The sequence below is a fragment of the Echeneis naucrates genome, chromosome 4 (assembly GCF_900963305.1).
Source record: "Echeneis naucrates chromosome 4, fEcheNa1.1, whole genome shotgun sequence".
Classification (NCBI taxonomy): Eukaryota; Metazoa; Chordata; class Actinopteri; order Carangiformes; family Echeneidae; genus Echeneis; species Echeneis naucrates.
In genome coordinates this window covers 8,753,976-8,775,644 of record NC_042514.1, presented here as the reverse complement: position 1 = coordinate 8,775,644, position 21,669 = coordinate 8,753,976, and the positions used below count along the sequence as shown (strand labels likewise).

The 21,669-nt window shown below is 40.5% G+C and overlaps 1 protein-coding gene across 2 annotated transcripts; it reads right to left on the bottom strand.

The window, feature by feature from the left end:
• Positions 1 to 27: 27 nt before the first annotated feature.
• Positions 28 to 17,162, bottom strand: tjp3 (tight junction protein 3). 2 transcript variants are annotated; one of them, XM_029499627.1, is made up of 30 exons: positions 17,023 to 17,162; positions 10,818 to 10,874; positions 10,258 to 10,382; positions 10,031 to 10,133; positions 9,645 to 9,924; positions 9,442 to 9,545; positions 9,148 to 9,337; positions 8,926 to 9,001; positions 8,685 to 8,782; positions 8,472 to 8,565; positions 7,745 to 7,942; positions 7,431 to 7,516; positions 6,784 to 6,868; positions 6,025 to 6,113; positions 5,633 to 5,729; positions 5,424 to 5,512; positions 5,236 to 5,308; positions 4,995 to 5,068; positions 4,576 to 4,639; positions 4,278 to 4,434; positions 3,753 to 3,861; positions 3,447 to 3,666; positions 2,880 to 3,085; positions 2,683 to 2,778; positions 2,511 to 2,590; positions 2,177 to 2,387; positions 1,965 to 2,065; positions 1,297 to 1,872; positions 672 to 730; positions 28 to 584 (listed from the first exon to the last, which is right to left on the bottom strand). In XM_029499627.1, exons 2-30 carry the CDS (start codon positions 10,863 to 10,865, stop codon positions 461 to 463), a joined length of 3,912 nt encoding a protein of 1,303 aa, XP_029355487.1. In that variant the 5' UTR covers positions 10,866 to 10,874; positions 17,023 to 17,162; the 3' UTR covers positions 28 to 460. The 2 variants fall into 2 exon arrangements, with proteins under 2 accessions (XP_029355487.1, XP_029355486.1); XM_029499626.1 differs by lacking the exon at positions 17,023 to 17,162 and adding an exon at positions 10,986 to 11,373.
• Positions 17,163 to 21,669: the final 4,507 nt, after the last annotated feature.

Here is a 21,669-nt window from a genome sequence, read left to right as displayed (position 1 = left end):
TTCTGGATAAACAAACCCACTTTGAAATTTTAAAAGGAAAACACTTTAATGTAGAAAAAGTTTAAAGAACCATTCACATATTTCATAAATGCACGTTAACGCTTTCATAAAAAAGACACTTATTTAACTTCTTATATAACTAATATTTGTTAAGTTACATGCAAAAGGAAAAACTAAGGGAAAACTGATTTGTTTCATCTAAGATTATTTAAATAAAAATCAGAAAATAAATCAGGCACTTGATATTAATTGGTGAACCATTTTTGAGATATTTACTCTTGTAGTAAAAGGTTGCAGTTATCTTGAACAAAGCAGTTCTATTGTTGCAAATTCGAACAAGGTGAAACTAGAAGACTGGCCAGCATCTTTAGGTTTGACACAAGGTCTGTAGAAAAAAATTTAAAGCATCCAAGAAGAGGGTCTGTGTGTCGTTCGAATCCATTTACAATCCTTGATACGTTCAGAGTTCTGTGGCAGGACCCCATTCAATGTCGTCCTCTTCGTCCTCATCGTCCTCGTCAGAGCTGTCGCTGCCTCGGATCTGCGTGCGTCTGAACTGGACTGCTTGGTGATGATGAGCTAGTCTGTTGAAGGGCAGAAGAGAAGGGTCGCAATCAGCAAGGTGCCTCAGTCTGGTAACAAGCTCACCCCCACAAACCCAGAAGACTTACACAATGAACTGAGGACTTTTCTTTTCCTCAGATTCTGCCTGTGGTTCTGCTGCACGAGCCTGGAGGAGAGACAGGCACGATTTAAGAGAGAATTAGTCACAATGTTTGTGCTTCATCACACATAAAGCAAAATGGATTTTAACATATCTCACTGCAAACACGTACACCATGACTGTCTTAGTTCCAGACTGTTGGGTGGCTCTAAGATAAAGGCAATTGGTGACTTTTGAGATCTTTACCGAAAATGTCATATCCTTACGATGCTGATGGCCACTTTCCAAACAACTGTTACCAATGATTTCATCAGTGAACTAATGTGACTTTGGCTGGGGCCAATTCCAGCTAACATTCAGGGCGAGGATGGGTTTCACCCTGGACAGGATGCCAATGTATCACAGACACACAGCGACATACACAGACAAACAACCATTCACACACCTTCAAAGAGTCACAAATCACCCCAGACGTGAAGTTTAAGCTCACTGTCAGAAAGAAAAGAAACCTCACACTATCATAACTTGAGTCGACAGTATGAACATAATGGAACAGAGGTTTTTTTTTTTTTACTTTTAGAAAATGTTACACACTGATGTGTGTAACATTTCATGAGATGACCATTATTTACCTGCTGTAGTTTCTCTTCAATGGCAGACAGGGTTGCCTGTTGTGGGCTCTCAGTTTGAACGTATGAGGGCTCATTCGCTGAGTGCTGAATTGGGGGGTCAGGGGCTCTAAAATCCGGAGGTCCGTCTGATGGTGTGGTCGGTGGAATTACATCAAGAGTATTGAAGTCTGAGTCTGTGAAACTGCGGTGAGAAGGCTCTTCCTCCTCCTCAGCATCACTGTTAGTTGGACTGTTTTTGTTCTGGTGGGTGGATCTGGGCTCCGGTACGTGCATCAAAGGTGGAATCTCTCTGAGTGAGTATGTGTCAGGGTGAGGCTCAGGGTAATAGGCAGGGCTGTGGTGTCCAGAGGCCGGCTCAGATGATCGGGCTAAAGCAGCTCCAGCTGCCCTGCTGCCTTGTGGGAGCCTGGCTGCCTCCTGGCCGGGATAAGCCTCTTCAAGGTCCTCGTTGTCGGTGTAGGGCTCTCCATCTGTGAATGCCTCTCCGTCTGTGTCCTCCAGATCACTAGCAGCACTGAGGTAGTCTGATTGGGTTTGATCCAGAGTATCCAAGTCTTGTTCTCCACCAGCTTCCAACTGAACAGAAAGAGCAGATGTATTAAAAGAGATATTTAACATCATGAGTAAAGAGGTTAAATGTGAAAGAATCAGATGTGTACGAGTCATACCGTGACTTCAGACACCCAGACAGGTTTGGACTGTTGGTGGCGTATCTTATCTTTCAGACTCTCGTACCAAATGTTGGAGTTGGGCTGCAGGTCAACACGTGCTGGAAACACCAGAAGATTAGGAATGAATAAATTAATAGAAATACAATACAAACAAACAAATATCTAATAAAACACATGGTGTGGCAGGCCTTAGGTCTTTGTGTCAGTACCTGAGAACAGGTGGCTGCAGTGTTTCCTCATCTTGAGGGCCTGTGAGTAAAGGCGTCTGGAGCTTTTGGTGGAGTTGGGGCTGTACCTTTGCCTCATGGCTTTCACATCTTTGCGGCTGTGAGGGTCCAAGAATAAAACCATTGGATGGTACTGGATGTAGTTGAGTCTCTCCACTGCAGTGGGTGTGATGTCTAGAAGAGGGTGTTTGTCCTGTGAATACAGAAGGAAAGGGATAAGCCAAAAGGGTGTTACAGGTAAAGGACAGTACGGAAAAATTAAATTTCTTTCGTCTGCCTCTATCTGCTTATTTGAGTTGAGGCTCTTATTGCTCACCTTCTCTGCTATTTTCCTCACAGTGTCCAGTTTAATAACCGTGGAGCCGCTCTCACCTCCACCACTGCGAGGAACCATTTCTGAAATTAAATAGAATAAAAAAAGCAAGTGACTGAGAAATTTGATCATTTTGGACTTGACGTTGAAAAATAAGACAAAAGAAGAAACCAACCTGCCACCTCATATTCATCAGGCATCTCTCTGGCCAGCTTCTCCATGGCAATGTCATTAAGAGGACCCAAAATGACAATAGGCCGTTTGAAATTGGCTGTAAATGCAAACAATTCAGGACTGTTAAAACCTTTTCAACTAGTTACAGTGGGATGCGATTATTCAAGACATCATCTGCACATAAGGTTGAAAAACAACCTTCTCTGAGTAGGACTCTCTCGTATGCTGGGAATTTGCCCTGAATAGTGAGCTGCAGCAAGTCATCTCGAGACCGACGGACGTTCTTTTCATTCTTTTTGTTCCCTCTGAGACCCCGCAGTTTCCAGAACTCAGCTCTCGGTCCCGACACTGTCCTCTCTCCGCTCGTCCGCTGTGACTGTTCGATGCTGGCCAGGGTCTCGGCCCTGCAGGAGATAAATGATCCATTTAAATCATTCAATTCTCCTGCTAATTTCTAACATTTGGCTATGAGGAAACACAGGAGGTTGTGTTAAAATATAAAAAGAAATAAAACTGCACCAGTTAAAAACATTAAACTCAAGACAAACACAAAAAATAAGGAGAAACAACTAGTCCCTAAAATATGACATAAAACTACTACAACTATTTAACTGATCTGACAGCATAAAAAACACAATCAAATAAATATATGCAACCACCATAAAATTATATGAAATGCATTACAGCTAAAAGCTAAACTAAAAAGATGAGTCTTCAATTTATTTTTAATACTATATTCTCAAAAACTGAAAGTCTGTTCCTGACCGGCTCAGGTTGGGGATGGTGCCTTTATCCATCTCATGCAGGTCGTTTCCCATGCGGATGGCTAACCAGCTGCCCAACTTCCCACGGTGCATCGTGTCCACCACCCTGAACACCTCTCCTCTGGTGAATCCCAGACCAATCGGGCCTTCTGCTTCATGGTCAAAGTGGGTGCGGATGTAGAAGTTGTCAGCCAGGTTCGACTTGATAATCTTTTTATAAACTAAAGAGAACGGAAATGTAATTTTGATTAATTCTGTTTCTGGTCAAGATTGAAGAACTTTATGATCTTGTCTGAGCTTTGCTTACGGTCCATCTTGTTCTGAGTGCAAATTTCTACTCTTTCTCCTTTCTTGATGTTCAGGAGGAAGTTGGCTGCCTCTTCACGCGTGAAATGGCCAAAATCAACTTTGTTTACCTAAAAAAAAAAAAGAAAAAGAAAAAGAAAAGAGAGGTGTCTGTTAAAATCAATTGACAGATATCACGTCTTAAACTTTCTGTCACAGAACTAATCATGCTCTGATTGACTGAAACACCCAATGTAAAAACTAAAATCCAGCTCTTCTAAGGTTTCATATTGACAATGAAAGCTCTTCACACAACAGAAACTGTGCTGATCAATCATAATGTTGACAGAATTGGACAGAAAAGCTCCACAATTTTGAAGAAGAGCTGACTCTCCAAAGTAAGAGTTCGCGAAGAGCTTTAAACAGAGTAACAGTCTTTATGGATACTGATGTTGAAATAAATATTATGCTCTTTATTACCATTTGACTGTGAGTGCTAATGATAAACTTACTAAGCATTAGTTGAAATATAGCATTAGCACCTCACCTGCATAATCTGGTCTCCCTCTTTCATTCCCTGGTCATATGCTGGACTGTTCGGCTGAACTCCACCTACAAAGATGCCAACATCATTGCCTCCCACGAGCCTCAGGCCTACGCTGCCCTCCTTCACGAATGAAACCGTGTGCAAGTCTGAGCTGTACCTGAGAGTCCAGCAACCAGGAGAAACATGCCCCCCCCCAAAAAAAAGTAACTATTTTTGCAGTGAACGAGCTGGTTCAGATATGATTAAAAAAGCCTGTTCGTATCCAGATTAATGCCCCTTCACTGTTACCATGACTCACCCTGGATTAGGTGATGGGTAAGAATCTGGAGGTAATGAGTAGATGGGCTCTTCTGCAGGTTTTGCTGGAACAGACAGGTTTTTTTTTCTTGTTGTTATGGCAATTAAATTAATTGCATAATTATACATGAACCTAACTAAAGTTATTAGAAAATGCGAACAAACTGTACAAGCAGACCTGAAAGGCTTCCCTTGACATTTGAGAGTGATGTAACAATAATAGTCCACTAGTTCTATTAATTTCACCAGAAATAAACAAAATAGGAAACTGTAACACAGCCAGGAACACTGTGACCCATAAACTAAGAGCCAGAGCTATATTTGTCAGCATTTGTCAGTCATTGTTGATCACAAGTGCAATGAAAGAATGAAACAGATACTGTGTCGTCATCAAACTTGGAACTTGAACTTCAGTCTTACTATAGAGTGGTGGGTTGCTCTTCACTGAAATCCCAGACCGGCCGGTGCCAGTGCCACCAGGAGCACGAGGAACACTGGAGGAGGAGAACACATCACGTTTGGCCTTCCTGTAAACTTTTATAACAGTGCTGGAGCAAAAATGTAACTTCAACCTGAGCATATTTCACACTTTTGTCCAATATGCTTCAACACTTTTTTTTGTTGATTGACATTTGATGAAGTGAATCGTATCACAGTGTACCTGTGGTGGACGTACTCCCGCTCAGAGCTCCCAGACCGCCTGAGATGTGAAAGCTGGTCTGAGTCTGAAGAGTCTGAGTGAAATACAGAGATCACGTTGTTAGTGTTTTTGTTTTTCTAAAGCTTTAGCTGACGATAAAGAGGAGGAGTTAGGTGATAAGAGTGTGACACAAAGAGGAATAAACTGACCATCAGGAGGTGGTCTGGTGGGTGATGGGATATGACGAGGAGCCGCCTGCTTCACAGTGATTGAGCTGGTCTTTGTCTTAGGAGGGACTCTGCCAGAAGTACAGTGATTGGAAAGATGTAAAAAAACAAGTAACGAATTTCACAAAAAGACGCTTTAAATTAAATATCAGTCCATCTTTTCTGACATTTAAACATGACGAGTCGCTCACCTGTTTCTGTTGTTGACTGTGTCAGAGTTTCCACTGTCTGTAGAGTCCCTGCGAGGGACAGAAGCATAACTGGCCTCTGACTCAGAATCTGAATGAGCTGCGAAGGTCAAATAAGTCTGTCATGAAATTTAGGAAATGCTGTAGACTTCACTCCACTGCTCTGGTTAATTTTAGCTGGAAATTCTTATGCCAAAGGTTGAAAATGTAAATGACTCTTTTGCTAATTATAACATTAAGAAGCAGGCCACAAAATAAACTGTGTTTTTGCAAAAGGTTATTCGATTTTAGGCCAAAGCTCTTTGAACAAGATCCACAAAGGCTTTCCAGAACTTTTCAGAATTCCTTTTACAAACATAAAGTGACATTTCAGCTGAAACCTCACAGACACACACCTCTCTGTGGTGGATTGATGGCAGTGACCCTGGTGGGGCTCCGTCTCGGTGGATCCATTTGGGGCTCCAGTGTAACATTTTGCAGGACTCTGGAAGAGAAGAGAGGGAAGTGGGAGTGAGGGAGGAGGAGGAGGACAACAAATCTCAGTTACATCTGGAGATGGGGGGGACTGTGGCTGATATGATGATTATTGCTGAGAGCATAAGATGGAAATGTTGAATATTCACCTTAGTATCTCTGAGGGAAGGACTTTCTTTGATGGTTAACCGATCAAAATTCACCATTCAAAAGTGTTATTATTTTGTTTACTATGCAATTGAAACTGAGTCAAACAGATCTGCAACTACATCACAGACTGGTGGATTAATGCTGAGTATTTATTCTGTTATTGGCCACATACAGGAGAAGGACATGTTCAGTAAAATTCACTTTTATTTAATTGGTCAACAAAATGCCCAATAAAAATAATACTCAAAAAAAACAAACAAACAAACAAACAACATAAACAAAATGCCAACAAAAAGACACAATACACAGTCAAAAACATAAATCAAGCAAAAGACTACAAAACAAGATTTTAAAGGCACAAAATGAGCAAGTGAGTATTAATATAAGCAAGACAAAATGGGTCACTTATGATTTAAAAGTAAATTAAAACATATAGCTAGCACAGTCTGCTCAGTTCCCAGTCCATGAGCTCTTGCTAGGTTTCAGGAGGGGGGGGTGTGGGTGGGGTTTATGCAGACCTTCATCTGTACCTGTATCTGTTGAGGGACTCTTGACTGCGTGAGGTGCGGTGCCTCTGAGGAGGCGCCGAGCTGCCGTCAGATTCGGACTCAGAGTCTGAGATAAAAGAGAACGACGGTCATTAGATGTGGTTGAATTTTATACTGTAGTGATGAAGAATGACTTTCACTGCAGCATAAAATCATGACTGATGCTCCTGAGATTATTCGTCATAATGTAAGATTTTTTTTTGCCCTGAAGAAGTTGGTACATGTAGTATTTTATCAATTATATATTTTTGGTTGAATTCATAAAATATAACAAACATAGGAGTCATGATAGTGATGTGAGAGTTGAACCTAATATTGTGAATAACTGGCCTTGGACATGTTGTGCATAAATTTGCTTCACCCAGTCTTCATGGTGGCTGCTACATATGCATGACCATGTCAAATGTGACTTTAATACATACGTACTCTTTGATATAAAACTGAAATATTAATCTTCTACTCATATAAAACTCTCTGCTTGAGCTTTATTTGCCTGTTGACACCAGTTTAAGAGCAAAAATTGAACAATAAAGCAAATATTGTTGAAAAGTTTCCGAAGTCCAGGATGCTTCACCATCACAAGTAGATTGGATTTTCACAAAGTTTTATGTGTGAGTGTGTGTGCTGACCTGGTGGTGGGACTCTGAGAGGAGAGTTGACCCTCCTTGGTGGCTCTTGGCGAACAGTGATTGGGGTAGGCAGATCAGGGAGAACTCTGTCAACACAGGAAGGTGGTGAGAGACAAAAGATGTCAAAGCATTCAGACTAGTTAAAAGTTTCTCTAAGGTTTTCTAATGTTGCTGTGACCTGGCTGGTCATTATCTGACAGCTCCACAAATATCTATCAATATTACTGACGACATAAAGTCACACTATTAATCAGCTTTTTCCATCATCAAGACCTTAAAATTAATCTCAGAGAGGAATAGAGCACTATCTTTACTTGTATCTGCTGTCAATATGTGGGCTGTCTCTACGTGGGCCGTCTCTGCGTGGTGGAGGGGAAGCGCTGCGGTCAGAGTCCGAGTCTGACACCGGCCTGCGGGGCCGAGAGGCGGAGGAGGTATGGTGGGATCCTGTCCAGTTGTGCATTACAGGAGAGGACCGGGGATTGGGGAGGGTGGACACACCTGAAAGCGCTCTGCGGAAACAGAAAAATCAAATAAACTTTATTGACACCTTATTTTTTGTATCTACATGCACAAGAAAATTGCTGTCCTTGTCTGATTTCTTTAAAGAACTTAACATAAATCTAGGAAATATTAACTCAGTTAGGGGATAAAGAAGAAAGAACTGCAGTATGCTTGCTGCTGGAGAAACCTGATTTTCTTTGCGGTTTTTACATGTTTCTAGCAAATATGGATGACTGGAGTAATGATGATGGAGTAATGATAATTATTGATTATTATCAAATAAAACAGCGATTCTGGTTATATTTAACAAAGAGATATTAAATATTCTCACTATAAACCAAAATGATCAAAATGGATTTTTGTCATCTAACTATATTTCTATATTTAAAAACAAATTTTGAATGTTTCTTCATTTGCATTATTTCCTTACTATTATTTTTATACATGTTACTACATATGTATCATTATTGTGCCCACACACAGAGTACATCAACATTTTGCCACTCTTAATAAGTCAAATAAGGAAATCACACTGACTTGTATTTGCTGGACGGATCCCTCAGTTCTGGACTCTCTCTGTCCCTCCTGACAGGAGGTGAGGCACTGTGATCAGACTCCGAATCAGATGGAGCTGTTGGAACAATAAGAAACGTTTCAAAAAGTTTTTTTTTTTTTTCTATGACAGGCTGTAAATATTTCTATGCATATGTCTGGTTTGGGTTAGTGATTTCCTGCAGGACTGACACCGACCTCTCCGAGAGGCGTAGGATCGTGGAGGAGGCCGACTCAAGGTGGAGCGCACAGGGGATGAATCCCGAGATTTGGCTGGAGGAGGCCCAGCTCTTGTTCTACATTAAGAAAAAAAAAGACAGGAATTTTTCTATGCTTTCACTTTAAGATTTAATTAAATTTTTTTTTATTTAAGTTTGAGATCCTCACACAGGTGTACGACTACTGCCTCTGCTACAGGTCTATCAAATGTTGGATTTACCTGCGGGTCCGTTTCTCTCTGGTGGGTTGACGGGATGTTCTCTGCGGGGGGAGATCTGCATCGAGGTCTGAAATGTCTGATAGGAAATGCAAAAGAACAACAATACAGCCAGTCATTCATGTCATGGTACACCATGAGGGTAATGTAGAGTTGCTTCTACTCTCAATTCAGTGAATGACGCTCACATTCACTTCTCCACTTTGCCACCTCTTGTCGCCTCACCTTCCAGCTCGGAGCTGCTGTCTCTGCGGCGGTCGTCCTCACTGTTGGGGGCGCTGTCCTCCACCTCGGGGATGCTGACCAGGAACTTTCGGTCGTCCCTGAGGACAGTCATGGTCAGTTTGCCCCTGCTCTTCTCCACCAGGTGCTTGGTCTCCAGCAATGATAGATTTTCTGTTGTCATGCCATTGATCTGGTCAAAGGAAATAACATTTATTGAGGAAAAACTAAGGATTCTATTCTTCCACACACTGTTGATGAACTCCTGATCATCATCATTATCAATCAAGTTTTCACCTTGAGAATCAGGTCTCCCTCCTGCAGCGTGCCTTCCTTTGCAGCCAGGCCTGTTTCTGTCATGTGCTTGATAAAGATCTGACTGCCCAGCTTCAGTCCGTACTCTGCAGAAAAAGGCAGAAATCAGCCTTTGGTTTACAGATTTTGGTTTACAGTATAGATTTATTTATTTATTTATTTTTAAATAGTTCCAAAAGTCCTACCATCTGTGATTTTCTTTTTAACCAGAGTAGTTCGGAGGGGCCTATCTGCAGTGTTCTGGTGTGGCAGCCTCTTGTAGCCCGATGACATTAACGGCATTGTGTTTCCATGGCCGTTGTGATCGGGGGTTGCTCGGTAGCGGGGAGAGTCTCGGTTGTCGCTGCTGTCTGAGTAGCGTCGTGTTCTTCGGGGAGGGTCCTGATCAAGCAGGTTAGAGTGGGAGGTGGAACGAGACGGCCTGGTTGTGGCTGGGATTTGGATCTTGCGGGGACGTTTCACTGTCTAAAAAAAGAAAGAGAGAGGTGGACAGGGGCAAAGATTTAGACAGAAATAAGCAATAATATGTCAGTTTGGAAGCTATTTTGGTTGGTACTTTGATTGTACTCACTACATTTGCAGTCTTGCCACATGACTTGAGGATCTGAATGGTGTAGTTAGAGTGAACATTTTCCATGGATGTTCCGTTCACCATAACAATTAAGTCTTTGGTGCTTCAAAACACAAGGTAACAAGATACGTTAACAAACCCTCCAGCAAATGTACACACACGGTCAGACAGGTGCAGATGATCTTACGGCTCCTGCAGTCAGCTAAGAAGGGTAAAAATGAACTCACAAGAGTCGTCCCATCGCTGGTCCGTTTGGCAGCACATCTGACACCATCACAGCTGTATCCCCGTTGTCAGGATGAGGCTTGTCCTTGCCTCCTGATAGGGCAAACCCAAACCCCAGCTTGGGATCCTGCAATCATGACATAATGAGTTTAAACACAAAAAGAAAAAAAATCCTGAGATGGGACAAAAAGAAAGCACACAACAGAGAAATGAGAAAGAATGCAGGAAAATGGGTGTGTAGAGCTTGAGCCTGTGCAGGAGATTCAGAAGAGAGATAGAGGGAGAAGGAGCACATTCCAGGGAACAGCTGCTGCAGGGTGTGTGGCTGAATTCCTCCTGGGGTCTGAAGCACAGTCTGCCACAAACCCCTCACAATAGTCTTGGAAACAATAGTGAAACTGCCTCTGAGCCAGAAACAGTTCAACTTACACCACCATCTGAGCATAGACCAAACAGCACTAACGCCCTAAAGAAAAGAGGGCTGCTCTTCCACTTTATCGTTGTTATCCCTAACAGCTTTATTTAGGAAACAAAGCATCATGATTCATTTTTATACACTTACTTTGTTTAGTGTTATTGTATGTTGCTCCCATATTGTTAACTCCTCCATTCCTGGTTTCTGAAAAATCAAAACAAAAAACATAAGCAACAGTCATGACTACAATTCTGCACTTAAAATCAATGAATGTTTGAATTTTGACCATACTAAATGTTAGTTTATTAATCTTACTATGTAGTCCAGTTGCTTACAAAGGAGACAGTTGATCCAGAGCCATTCAGAGAGAGTGTGTAAAACTAAACCTGATCTCAGCATGCTCTCACCTGTCTCAATCCTGCCTGACCGGTATTGGGGAAGGGCTACTTTGTGACTGAGTTTGTATTCTGACATACAGAACGACAGCTTGCTCAGGCACACAAACTTAAAAATAATGTCCAGATAATCAAATAAAATTATTTTCTTTGTGAGGGACAATTACTAGGATGTGTTGGACAGATGGCTGGACACCTCTGGCCTCAACACCTGCAGTGACAGAAGGCCTCTCCCACTTTTACACATACTGTCCACTTTCTTCCTTCAATTCTTCAGTATGAACACTGCACTGTTGAATAAAAAAATAGTAATAATAATAATAATAATAATAATAATAAAAAAAAAATCAATGTCATACCCAAAAGAGACAGAAGAGATCTACCTGCCATAACATGACAGCATGCCTCTCGTGCTTCTCATTCTCTACATACTAGGACTAGGACAAAGAAAAAAGTGTGGGCTGGCCATAGTTTGTAGCTCATGGAACAAGAAAGATGCTTGCTTAAAATGAAAACAGGCCAAGCCAGCTTAAATCAGACACAGTGAGGCATTGTTGCAGTCAAGTGATTTAAAATTAAAAAAAAAAAAAAAATTGCCACGACACTGAAAATCACAATGAGTACAAGGTGCTGACATGTATTAGCAGTGACAGATGGCACTCACAACTTTAAATAAACTCACTGAGCACAAACACCAGCCAAGTGTTCAAGAGCATCCAAACACATAATACACAATATGAATTCTGCAAATAAATATTTTGGAGGTCGTCTAGTACTTTTCAAACTAGGAAGTTAAACTATTAAAACACTTTTATTTCAGGGATAAATATCTCAGATAAAATCAGAACAACAATCTAAATTGCTGGAGGTGACCAGGAGTGTAGATGAGTGGTGTGTGACCAGTGAACAGCAGACTGTTTGACTTAGTTAATCAGCAACAGACCTGATTGCTCAAATAAAAGCTTTGGGGTTTTTTTCTGACGGCATTACAATCGACAAAATGTGACATGTGAAGCTGTTAATGTTTTACAGTAATTTCACTGCAGTTAGCTGTAGCCTCATGCTGTACAGGCTATTGTAAGCAAAGCAGAAGCTGAGCACACAGAAAGTTTGGACTGACCAGGTTTGAAAAGATGACTAAAATTGTAAGTTTATCAGATGTCAGGGCTGCACGGCAGCATGGAGGTTAGCACTGTTCCCCCACAATAAAGAGGTCACAGGGTCAGTTCCCGGCCTGGGGCCTTTCTGTGTGCATGTTCTCCTCGTGCCTGTGTGGGGTTCCTCAGGATACTCTGGTTTCCTCCCACTGTCCAAAGACATCATGTTTAGGTTAATTGGTGACTAAATCTGAGTGTGTTTGTTGGTCTCTGTCTGTCCAGGGTGACCCCGCCCTCACCCAGAATGAGCTGGAAATTAATAAGTGGTAGAAGAGGAATGAATCAATGCAGCAGCTGATTTGCAGTCCTTGAACTTCTTGACCAGGAGCTTATTTAATAGGAAATCTATCAAGAAATGATGAGAAGAAGTTATGACTAAAGGAAAGAGCTGCACAAGCAAAGAGCAAACAGGATTGTAAAACTTCATAACCGTCCTCTTGACAAGGAAATCTCTGTCAGTAAACAGTTACAACACTGAGACAGGCCTTCAGATTCAGAAAGACCCCTGTAGCTGAATCACAGGGCACTGGTGATACAAGCAGTTAAACTTTAACTCCAGATGGTCATATAGTTACATGATAAAAGTCAGTCATTTGAAACCAACCCACAACTGAAGGTAAAGGAAGTTATTATGACCACATTCAAATAACAACAGTGATATCAGCCAGTTTAGGTACTCTCCTTAAACTCAGCTGTGAGCATGCATGTAAAATGTGAACAAGGATAGCAAAGTTGACAGTGATTCTCCGTTTATCCTCAGATGGCTGGCTTAACAACCTGTGGTATGGGCCTTCAGGATGTCACCTTGCCAGCGAGAAGCACACTTCGGGTGGGGCTGTGCACAGATCATCAGTAATTTCTGTCCTCTCAATTTTAAACAGCTGAATTTTAAACATGTTCAGAAACGTTGGACAGCGCTGTGCAAAAATCGTTTGTATTCCTCACTGTCCACTTACCACTTGGTCTTTAAACCTCACTTCCATTTCCCGCCGGGATTGCTAAACTGAACACAACACCTGTGGCCTCCGGTGCTGAATGAACGGCCGGCCCGCTATTTATATTCCATATGGCAGCGCCACAAGCCAAACAATCATCCCAGTTATCCAACTCCCGTTACATCTCTGTCAAATCAGATTCGCATCAACAAAGTCTTCTGTCCTGCAGAAACCTGAACCTCCTGCTGCAATTATTTGTAATATGACCAGCTGTGGTGTTTCTCTCTCAGCAGGGAGAGGAGGAAGAACAAAACACTGAGGAGAGACTTCACCTGGTGTGCTCCTCCCCCACCCAGCCTTTGCCCATATTTTATTGCCCTTTAATAAACGTGGCTTTAAGGTGGAGCTGCATAAAACCCCAAAAATAGTTATCAGAAAAATGAAGCATCTTAAATGCAACTGGGGAAATGCTGCGTTTAAAATTATTCCAGATATAAAGAAAATATAAGACGACATACAAAAACATTCAAGTGAAAAGAAAATGCTTATCAACTATTGGTCCCTAATATGGTAAGTATGAAATATATTTCTCCACATTTAAAATGGAAATATCAGCCAATATTTTCAACACAAAACTTTTTTTATGCAAACAGGCATTCCTTGTGAACAGACCTGTGAGCTTGAAATATGTTTTCACATATTAGTTGTTTTTACTTATGTTTTCGACACTAATTTATTTATTTACAGTCACTGTGTCATCAAAAAATAACAAAATGTTAATTGAATCAAAACCTCTCTCTTTGATGGATAGATATGCAAAAAAAGATTATGCATATTTGACCTTTCTCAAAGTTTAATACTGCTTTCATTTATATGAACTATAAATACTTGTATGCCATTATGTCATCGGTTTCTAATCAGTCAAGGTGTCAAAAGTTACTGTTAATCAGTCTTCTTTTTATAATGATATGGAATGAAATGAATGAAAAAAAATTTACCTTTACTCAATTATAAACTAATGGTTTTCTCAGCTTAAACTAATTCTTTAATAAAATATTAGCCTTATTAGCACGTATTTTAAAATGAAGGATTTTCAGTTCAAATTTAAATACAGTAAATTAAGCTCACACTGAAGAAATAGACTTGTAATAATGAACCATGTGTAATGAACAAAGTGATCTGTGGGCCCTGACCCTGCGTTAAAAAGTCCTTCAGAGATAAATTTAATCCTTTTATACTGTACTTATGAAGAAAGACTGCAAATTCATCTTCTTCAACGTGAATAAATGAAGATGCATATATATCGACCTGGTAACATGACCAGCTACAAAACAACAGCACTCGCTTGCATTACACTTACAGGCACAACCAGAAGTGGTGGTGGGGGCTCAGGGGGCACTGAGCCGAAGCGCTTCAACAGTTTCATACGCTGCGTCAGATTCATGATAAGACTGTTGACTTCGCCTTCTTCTGTTAAAAACACCTGCTGACCAGCTCACACAAAATCTCCAGATGGGTGAGTGTAGATCAGTAATCTCCCTTGCAGTCTGTCTGTCTCCAAAAGACAAACAGTCCACAGATAGACAAGATCATGGCAAGAAGGCACCTAAAAATACGCCATTTTAAATGAAGAGAATTAAAAATGCCCAGTAATACTTTGACATTCCTCTGCCTCCAACAGAAAGATCCCAGATCCGCTACTCGAGCTATGTTAGTGATGTATCCACAATTATTCCCTTTCTGAAGGTTCATAAAAACAAACGGGTCCACTTGCTCCCACTGTCAATGGTATGTGAGCTTCTTGCTTAACTTGCAGTCTATCCCACCAGGCAACAGCAGCAGGTCCAAGGCTGCTGGCCGGGTTTCAGTCTGCCCGGTGCTATGGTTACGACTGGGGAATGAGAGCACCGGGCTGTAAATAATTGACAGGCTGTTTGCGATGCTAAAAGTCTGCTTGCTCTGAGTGAAGTTTCCTGGGTTCCAACACAGACCCTGCTGTGTTTCAGGATCAGGAAATGGTGCTGTGGCAGCAGGGCTTTGATGGTATCGCTCCTTCATAGTTAACATTTATGCACAAATGGGCACAGGCGTGCTGCAACCTCTTGTTTGTCTGATTGACTATCAGTGCCTTCCCCGTCAGGACTATAGTCGCAATGAGTTGAAGCCAACTTGTTAGGTGGAGGGGAGTGGCACCAACAATTAAGTATCTCAAGTGTGTACAGAAAGTGATACCAACATTAAATATCTTATCAGTGTCTAAACCACAGACTCTCATCCAGGGATTGCTGCCTGTATTATAAAACGGGTATCAGTTTGAGAGTAGATGGTGGCCACATACTTTAACAAGCAAGTTATCTTAGGTTGGGTTCAGCTGGCTGGAATAGCTTCCCCCCGATCAGCCAGGGCAACAGGGTTGAATTATTAATAGGTATGAAGAAGACTGAGTAAGGAAAGCAACCACTACTGTTACTAAAGCAAACACTTCCAGGGTGTGCCCCCTCTCGTAGGTAAATAGTCACTCATTCCTCTCTCAGGACTTTAGTTTGTTCAGTAATGGAGCCACCGTAGAGACTGTTCTATCAGAGTTTCCTGTATTCTCAGATGACGTTGACTCACCAGCATGCAAACGACCATCTATCAACTCCGGAGCACCTTGTTTTACTACAAGTCTGCCACCCTATTAGCTCCAAATGTGAATATAGAGACCTGCTTTCAGTGTGAGGCATAAGTGGAATTCTTCAACAGTGCATCATTCAAACAAGCCTCCCTAATAAACATTAATGACAGAGGACGGAGGCAAAAGCCTTCACTGTTCTTCTGCATACTGTAGTTAGTGGTTAATTAAGTTTAGCAAAGCTGCTCTGTGTAAATATTGAGCTTTGGAGGACAGATACTCCAAACAGAGACCACAGAGTGGCTGAAGCCACCGCAAGTTACTCCAGGAATGTACTATAAACAGTGTTTAAGCACTGAGAGCAAACACTTCACATCCACGAGGACTCTTACGCTGACATTTCCACAAGTTATAGAGGAATTATACACACACACAAACAAAACACTGATTCAGCCATCACAATTCAGCATGCCAGTGCTGAATTATCTCTACTGTTCATTTATAGCATTATTAAGTGATTGAAATCATCAAGTATTCATTTAGAATATACAGACAAACCTTCATATGTGGTTATTTTATGTGTTAATACTTCCTCTTCTGATTTTCAGGAAATGTAAAATGTACTTTATCACAAAAATGATTGCTGTCAGGGCTGACAGCCTCAGCAGGTTTATTGTTTGATACAGCAGGCGATGGCTTCCTGACAGAAACCCTTTAAAAACAGATCAAAACAGTTCACTCCATTATTAAAAGTCCACCAAAGCCTCAACAGAACCAGTTAAAGCAGCATTATATTCACAGTTTATCAGTAAAAACAGCAGCAGGAAGACGAGGCTGACTGAAACTGTTGTGAAACTCTCTGGCAGGCAGGTAGAAACTTGTGTGGCAGAACCAGAAAGGTGAGGATGAAGAAAACGGGGCTAGAAACCTACAGCCACCCCGAGACACACACACACACACACACACACACACACACACACACACACACACACACACACACACACACACACACACACACACACACACACACACACACACACACACACACAAAGCACAACAAAAACAACACACAAGCGTACCTGACATGAGTATCTCACTGCTCACCGTGTGATATAAAAACCAGTTCGCCTTTCATTTGTCAGGAGCGTGTTCCTGTTCACCTTTCGGACTTTGATAAACACTGAAAGTTCACCGCTCGAGGCTCGTTTTGTCGGTTGGTCCGGCGGGCGGCCATGTTGCACCTGAACTCACCTGAAGCTTCCTGTCCGGCGGGCTGAGCTCTGTCGACCGACTCCTGACAGATGTCTCCTCTGCGTCGTGGCTTCCTTCGGCCGTTTCTGAACTTTGAGAAGTTTCCCTGAAATGTTCCTGGGGACAGGTGAGGGGGCGGGGTTTCCACCGCCGGACGTACAGGTGAGTTTCACGACGTCATCGCGCGAGCGGCGCGTCCGAAGCAGGAAGTGCGTCTTCCCTTTAAACGGATTATCACAAATCATACCATCATAAGGACAACATGGCCACAGTGCATCTGCGAACTTTCCTTTGGATATGACAACAAACAAAAAAGGCTCAGGTAAGGCCGGCTAATCCACAATAGATTCACAAATTGTGTAGGTAATACTGGAAAGCGTACTTTCTTGAATTGCATATTATCACTGCATATTATAGCAATAAAATGGAGGCTGCGATATGAGACAAATCTCCTGGGAGCTGTTAAAAAAAAAATCTACGCATCTGGATGTTGATGCACATCCAGAGAGTTCTGCCCTTTTTAGCAGTAATTTCTAAAATGGTCCATGTTGTCTGTAACAAACCCACTGAACAAATATCTGGACACGGATGAGGATTACACATCGTGGCCATATTCTTACCTGGAACACGCACAGAGGTGTGTGTGTGTGTGTGTGTGTGTGTTACAAAAACGGACAATTAAAAGCAATGAGTAATGAGAGCATCAATAGAAATGTAGTGGAGTAAAAAGTACAATATTTGGCCTTCAAATGCGGTGAAGTGAAAGTATGTCCCAAAAATAATACTCAATCAAAGTACAGATACTCAAAAACTGTAAATTTACTTTGTTACTGTCCACCCCTGAGAGTAACCAAAGTCATGCAATACGATGTCAAGTATGGATACAATGCAATTATCAGCAAAATGTTTTTTATTATTATTATTATTTTTTTTTATTATTGATCGTTAATATTCATTATGAACATATCAGAAGTAGTTTAGTGTAATGTCGCGTGGGAAGTATTTTAACTGCTCTTCATCACATTTTATAAATTGGTTTTATAGATTTGCATGCTGAATCTTAAACTGCAAAGTAGCAATGTACAACAGCTGTATAATAATAGTAGAATAAAGCATAGAGTAATGCCTGAGATTGTGAAAAAAAAAGGATAGCCAAGCATAGACATCTGTACTGTAAAATACAGTGCTTAAGTTGGCTCTTCATCTCATCAGTAGGCTTTACTGTTACCTGTTAAGATAAATGTGGAGGGATGTCTCACATGTTGCTTTTTCTTACAGGAGCACACAAACCGACAGGAATCAGGATAAAAGCATTTTATCCAAGTTGAAAAAATTAGAATTAGTTTCAGCAATCTTCAAGTTTTTATTTGTTTACAAAGTTAAGATTGCAATTTCATATATTCCATCCTTTAATGCGTAGAAAACCTTTTTAAAGAATTAGTTGAAAGGCACAAATTTTACAATATATACATTTGGATCCAAATTATAAATATATAGAAAACAAAAGCACAACCCAGAATGAAAGTGCTGAACACAGTTTCTTTTGTACAGAAAAAATAGGCTTTGTTTAAAAATACAATAACAATACAATCAGTAGCATGTTTTTGTTTCATTTTTTGTTAGCAATAAATTATTTGAGTGTGATACCATTTTTATAATATGAAAACTGTGGAGAAATAAGGGACATGGTTACAGTATACACAGAGGAATCCATTAAAGATCAGGAACACAACAAGCTTGCAATGCTCAATCATAACCAACAGGAAAACAGTAACTTGATTATGCCATTCTTAGTGCAAAATGATAATAAAATGACAAAAGGCCAAACTACATGAATAAAGGATTTTCTATAAAAAAAAAAACAAAAAGGAAAAAAAAAAAAAAGGGGAAAAAAAGGCCTTTCTTCCTTAAAATGCGGTCCATATCCCTCAAATGCATAAAGCTTTAATAGCGTGACTATAACACACAGAACTGAAGGCAAATCTTTTGCAGATTGATGTCTCGGAATGTGCCTGATGAGGAATATTAAAAGCAAAATTGATGAAGGTACACGTGCTATTTTCAAAAGCTGAAGAAAAAAAAAAAAAGGAAAGAAAACAACTAAACGAGAAACTGCGACACTGTTAGTCAGTCAGCCCAAACCTGAAATGAAGCATCTGTTGCACTACGGGAGGTGAAAAGGCTTGGACAGATCAATTGCACATTTCAGCATATCCTGGGTGCTAATTGACGCGAAAACCTGTCAGCATCAACAGAAATTAAATGTCCAACAGCTGCAAGACACACACACACACACACACACACACACACACAAATAAAGTCCACAGAAAAATAATGTTCCTTACAAAGAAACAGCGTTTGATCTTTGCCCTAAGAAGGCATAAACATTTAGAATCACTTACATTTTCACAAGGACATATGACAAACCCATCACATTGAGTCTAAACCATAAATACAGCAAGAGTCACAGCACAAAGTTAAGAAAAAAAACAAACAAACAAAAAAACAGCACATGTATTGGTTAATTTCACCACTGTTATTAGGGAAAATGATATATTTCTGCTAACGCCCCAATGTTACACCTCTGGTATGGTTTCTTCCTGAGATTGATAAAAGGTCTGATATCTTAACTTTAGGGGTGTCTGTGGAATACTTTGGTATCTCTCTACAAACTGAAGGCCTGACAAATGTCTGGAGCAGACCTGACAAAGCTGGAGGAACAATTCTATGTGAGAAGATCTAAACTGAAAGGAGCAGAAATAAATCCAGACACTGTACAGCAGTACAGAACAGTGCAATCGTATTTGGTGGCAGGTTATAATAGAATTTGTTTTATAGTAATCTTGAAAACTAGAAACTTCCCTGACCAAACATTTTGTTAACTATTCTAATAAGCAGGATAACATATCTAAAATCTAAATATCCCTTAAATATAAATAACAATAACTTTTATATAACGATGACTAAAACATCAAGAACGCATTGCGTTCATCCCGTGAAAACTTACTATACAAAGGTTGTATGCATTTCAGAATCTATGAAACTAAAAGACTTTGAAGCACAGCAGAAAGAAGATTTTCTATGATACAAGGGTAGCAATAAAGCTTTGCCTTTTGAGCTTTAACACCACTTATGCATCTCTGTTTCATCATAAATGTAAAATATGGGTTTATTGCTTTTTGATCACTTGAACTTTTCTGGTATTTTGTCAAGAACAGTGCATCATCACTCAAAGATGGCCAGATCTCACAGGTTTTTACGCATGTACTATTACACAAACTGAACCTTACTGGTCTACGTGCTTCAGATTTCTTTATGTCCTTAATGCCTGAAATGGAAAGGCATTTAATCTGTTATATTTTGAACTCAGTGTTCAAGAAGACATTGCTCGTTGCTACTATTGTGAAGCTTTTGTTAAAACAACAAGGTTTGCTTTACATAACCTCAAGAGAATAAAATCTTCAAGACTGAAACACAGTTTTCATTGTCTATGTTGGTCAAAATGACACACAAAACAACCTAATAACCCTCTTGAGACTTTCCTGAGAAATTCAAAATCAAATCAAACCAGGAGTTATATCGCTAAATGTTATGGTTCTAGAAAAAAAGAAAAAGATATAACATTTTGGACACAATTTTTATCCACGCTGTTTAACACTCTGTGCCAAACGAACTTCCTAGCACATTGTCACAGCTCCAAAGACAAACAAAGCACATACAGGCCTAATGGAGGCTCCGCCCTGAAACCCACCACCAGCATGTTGTAACACAAAGTATGACTGACTGAGGGGGCTAAACATCGAAAAGAAATACACATTATTAAATTTAAATAAAAACAAATGTTTAAAAGTACAAATCTATACATTAGGCTACATGGATTTTTAGACTGCATTTATAGATTTCTCCAAAGGCACTGTTTGCAACAACAGACTAAACTTCCTCTCTCCCTTTTTCCTCACACTAGTGTTCATACAAGCAGGGAGAGAAACAGGAGGGAGCATGTAGAAGAAAAGAACAAAACAAAACAAAACAAGAAAAGAAAACTGAGGAATTTAATGGACAATCAGCTAAAAGATTTAGTTTTTTTCTTTCACTTATTCCAGTTTAGCTATCTTTTGTATCATTCAAACCAAGCCTTGCATACAGCCTTTTAGCCAAGACAAATGGCCATGAAGCAAAGTAACAGTAAAGCAAACCCTAAAAATGTGGTGTGAACTGGTGAAAGGCTTTTAGAGCTTCCAGCAACTTTACCGATCATACCTCGTAAAAATCAGCAGCGGGAGGTTTTACTTAAGATTTCCACACCTCGATGAATGAGCTTTGTTTGGACAGCTCATATGTTCAATAAAATACAGTTATCAAATGTTTGTTTTCACAACAGCTGCCTTACACTGTGGAGCACACACTTTGGTGTAATCTGGCATTGATTGAGGCCGGCATCACCTCAACAGCCTTAAGCAGGGGAACGCTACAGATGGGTAGAGAGAACGGTGAGCAGAGCGCAGGACAGGCAGTGACGTGACTATAGGCCCTGAGGGGAGAGGGAGTAGGTCCGAGGGGTGGGATCATAGATGGCAGCGAATGAGACACATTCTGCTTTGAAGGACAAATCAAAAGTCCCGACAAGATGTTATTGTTTTTAAGATC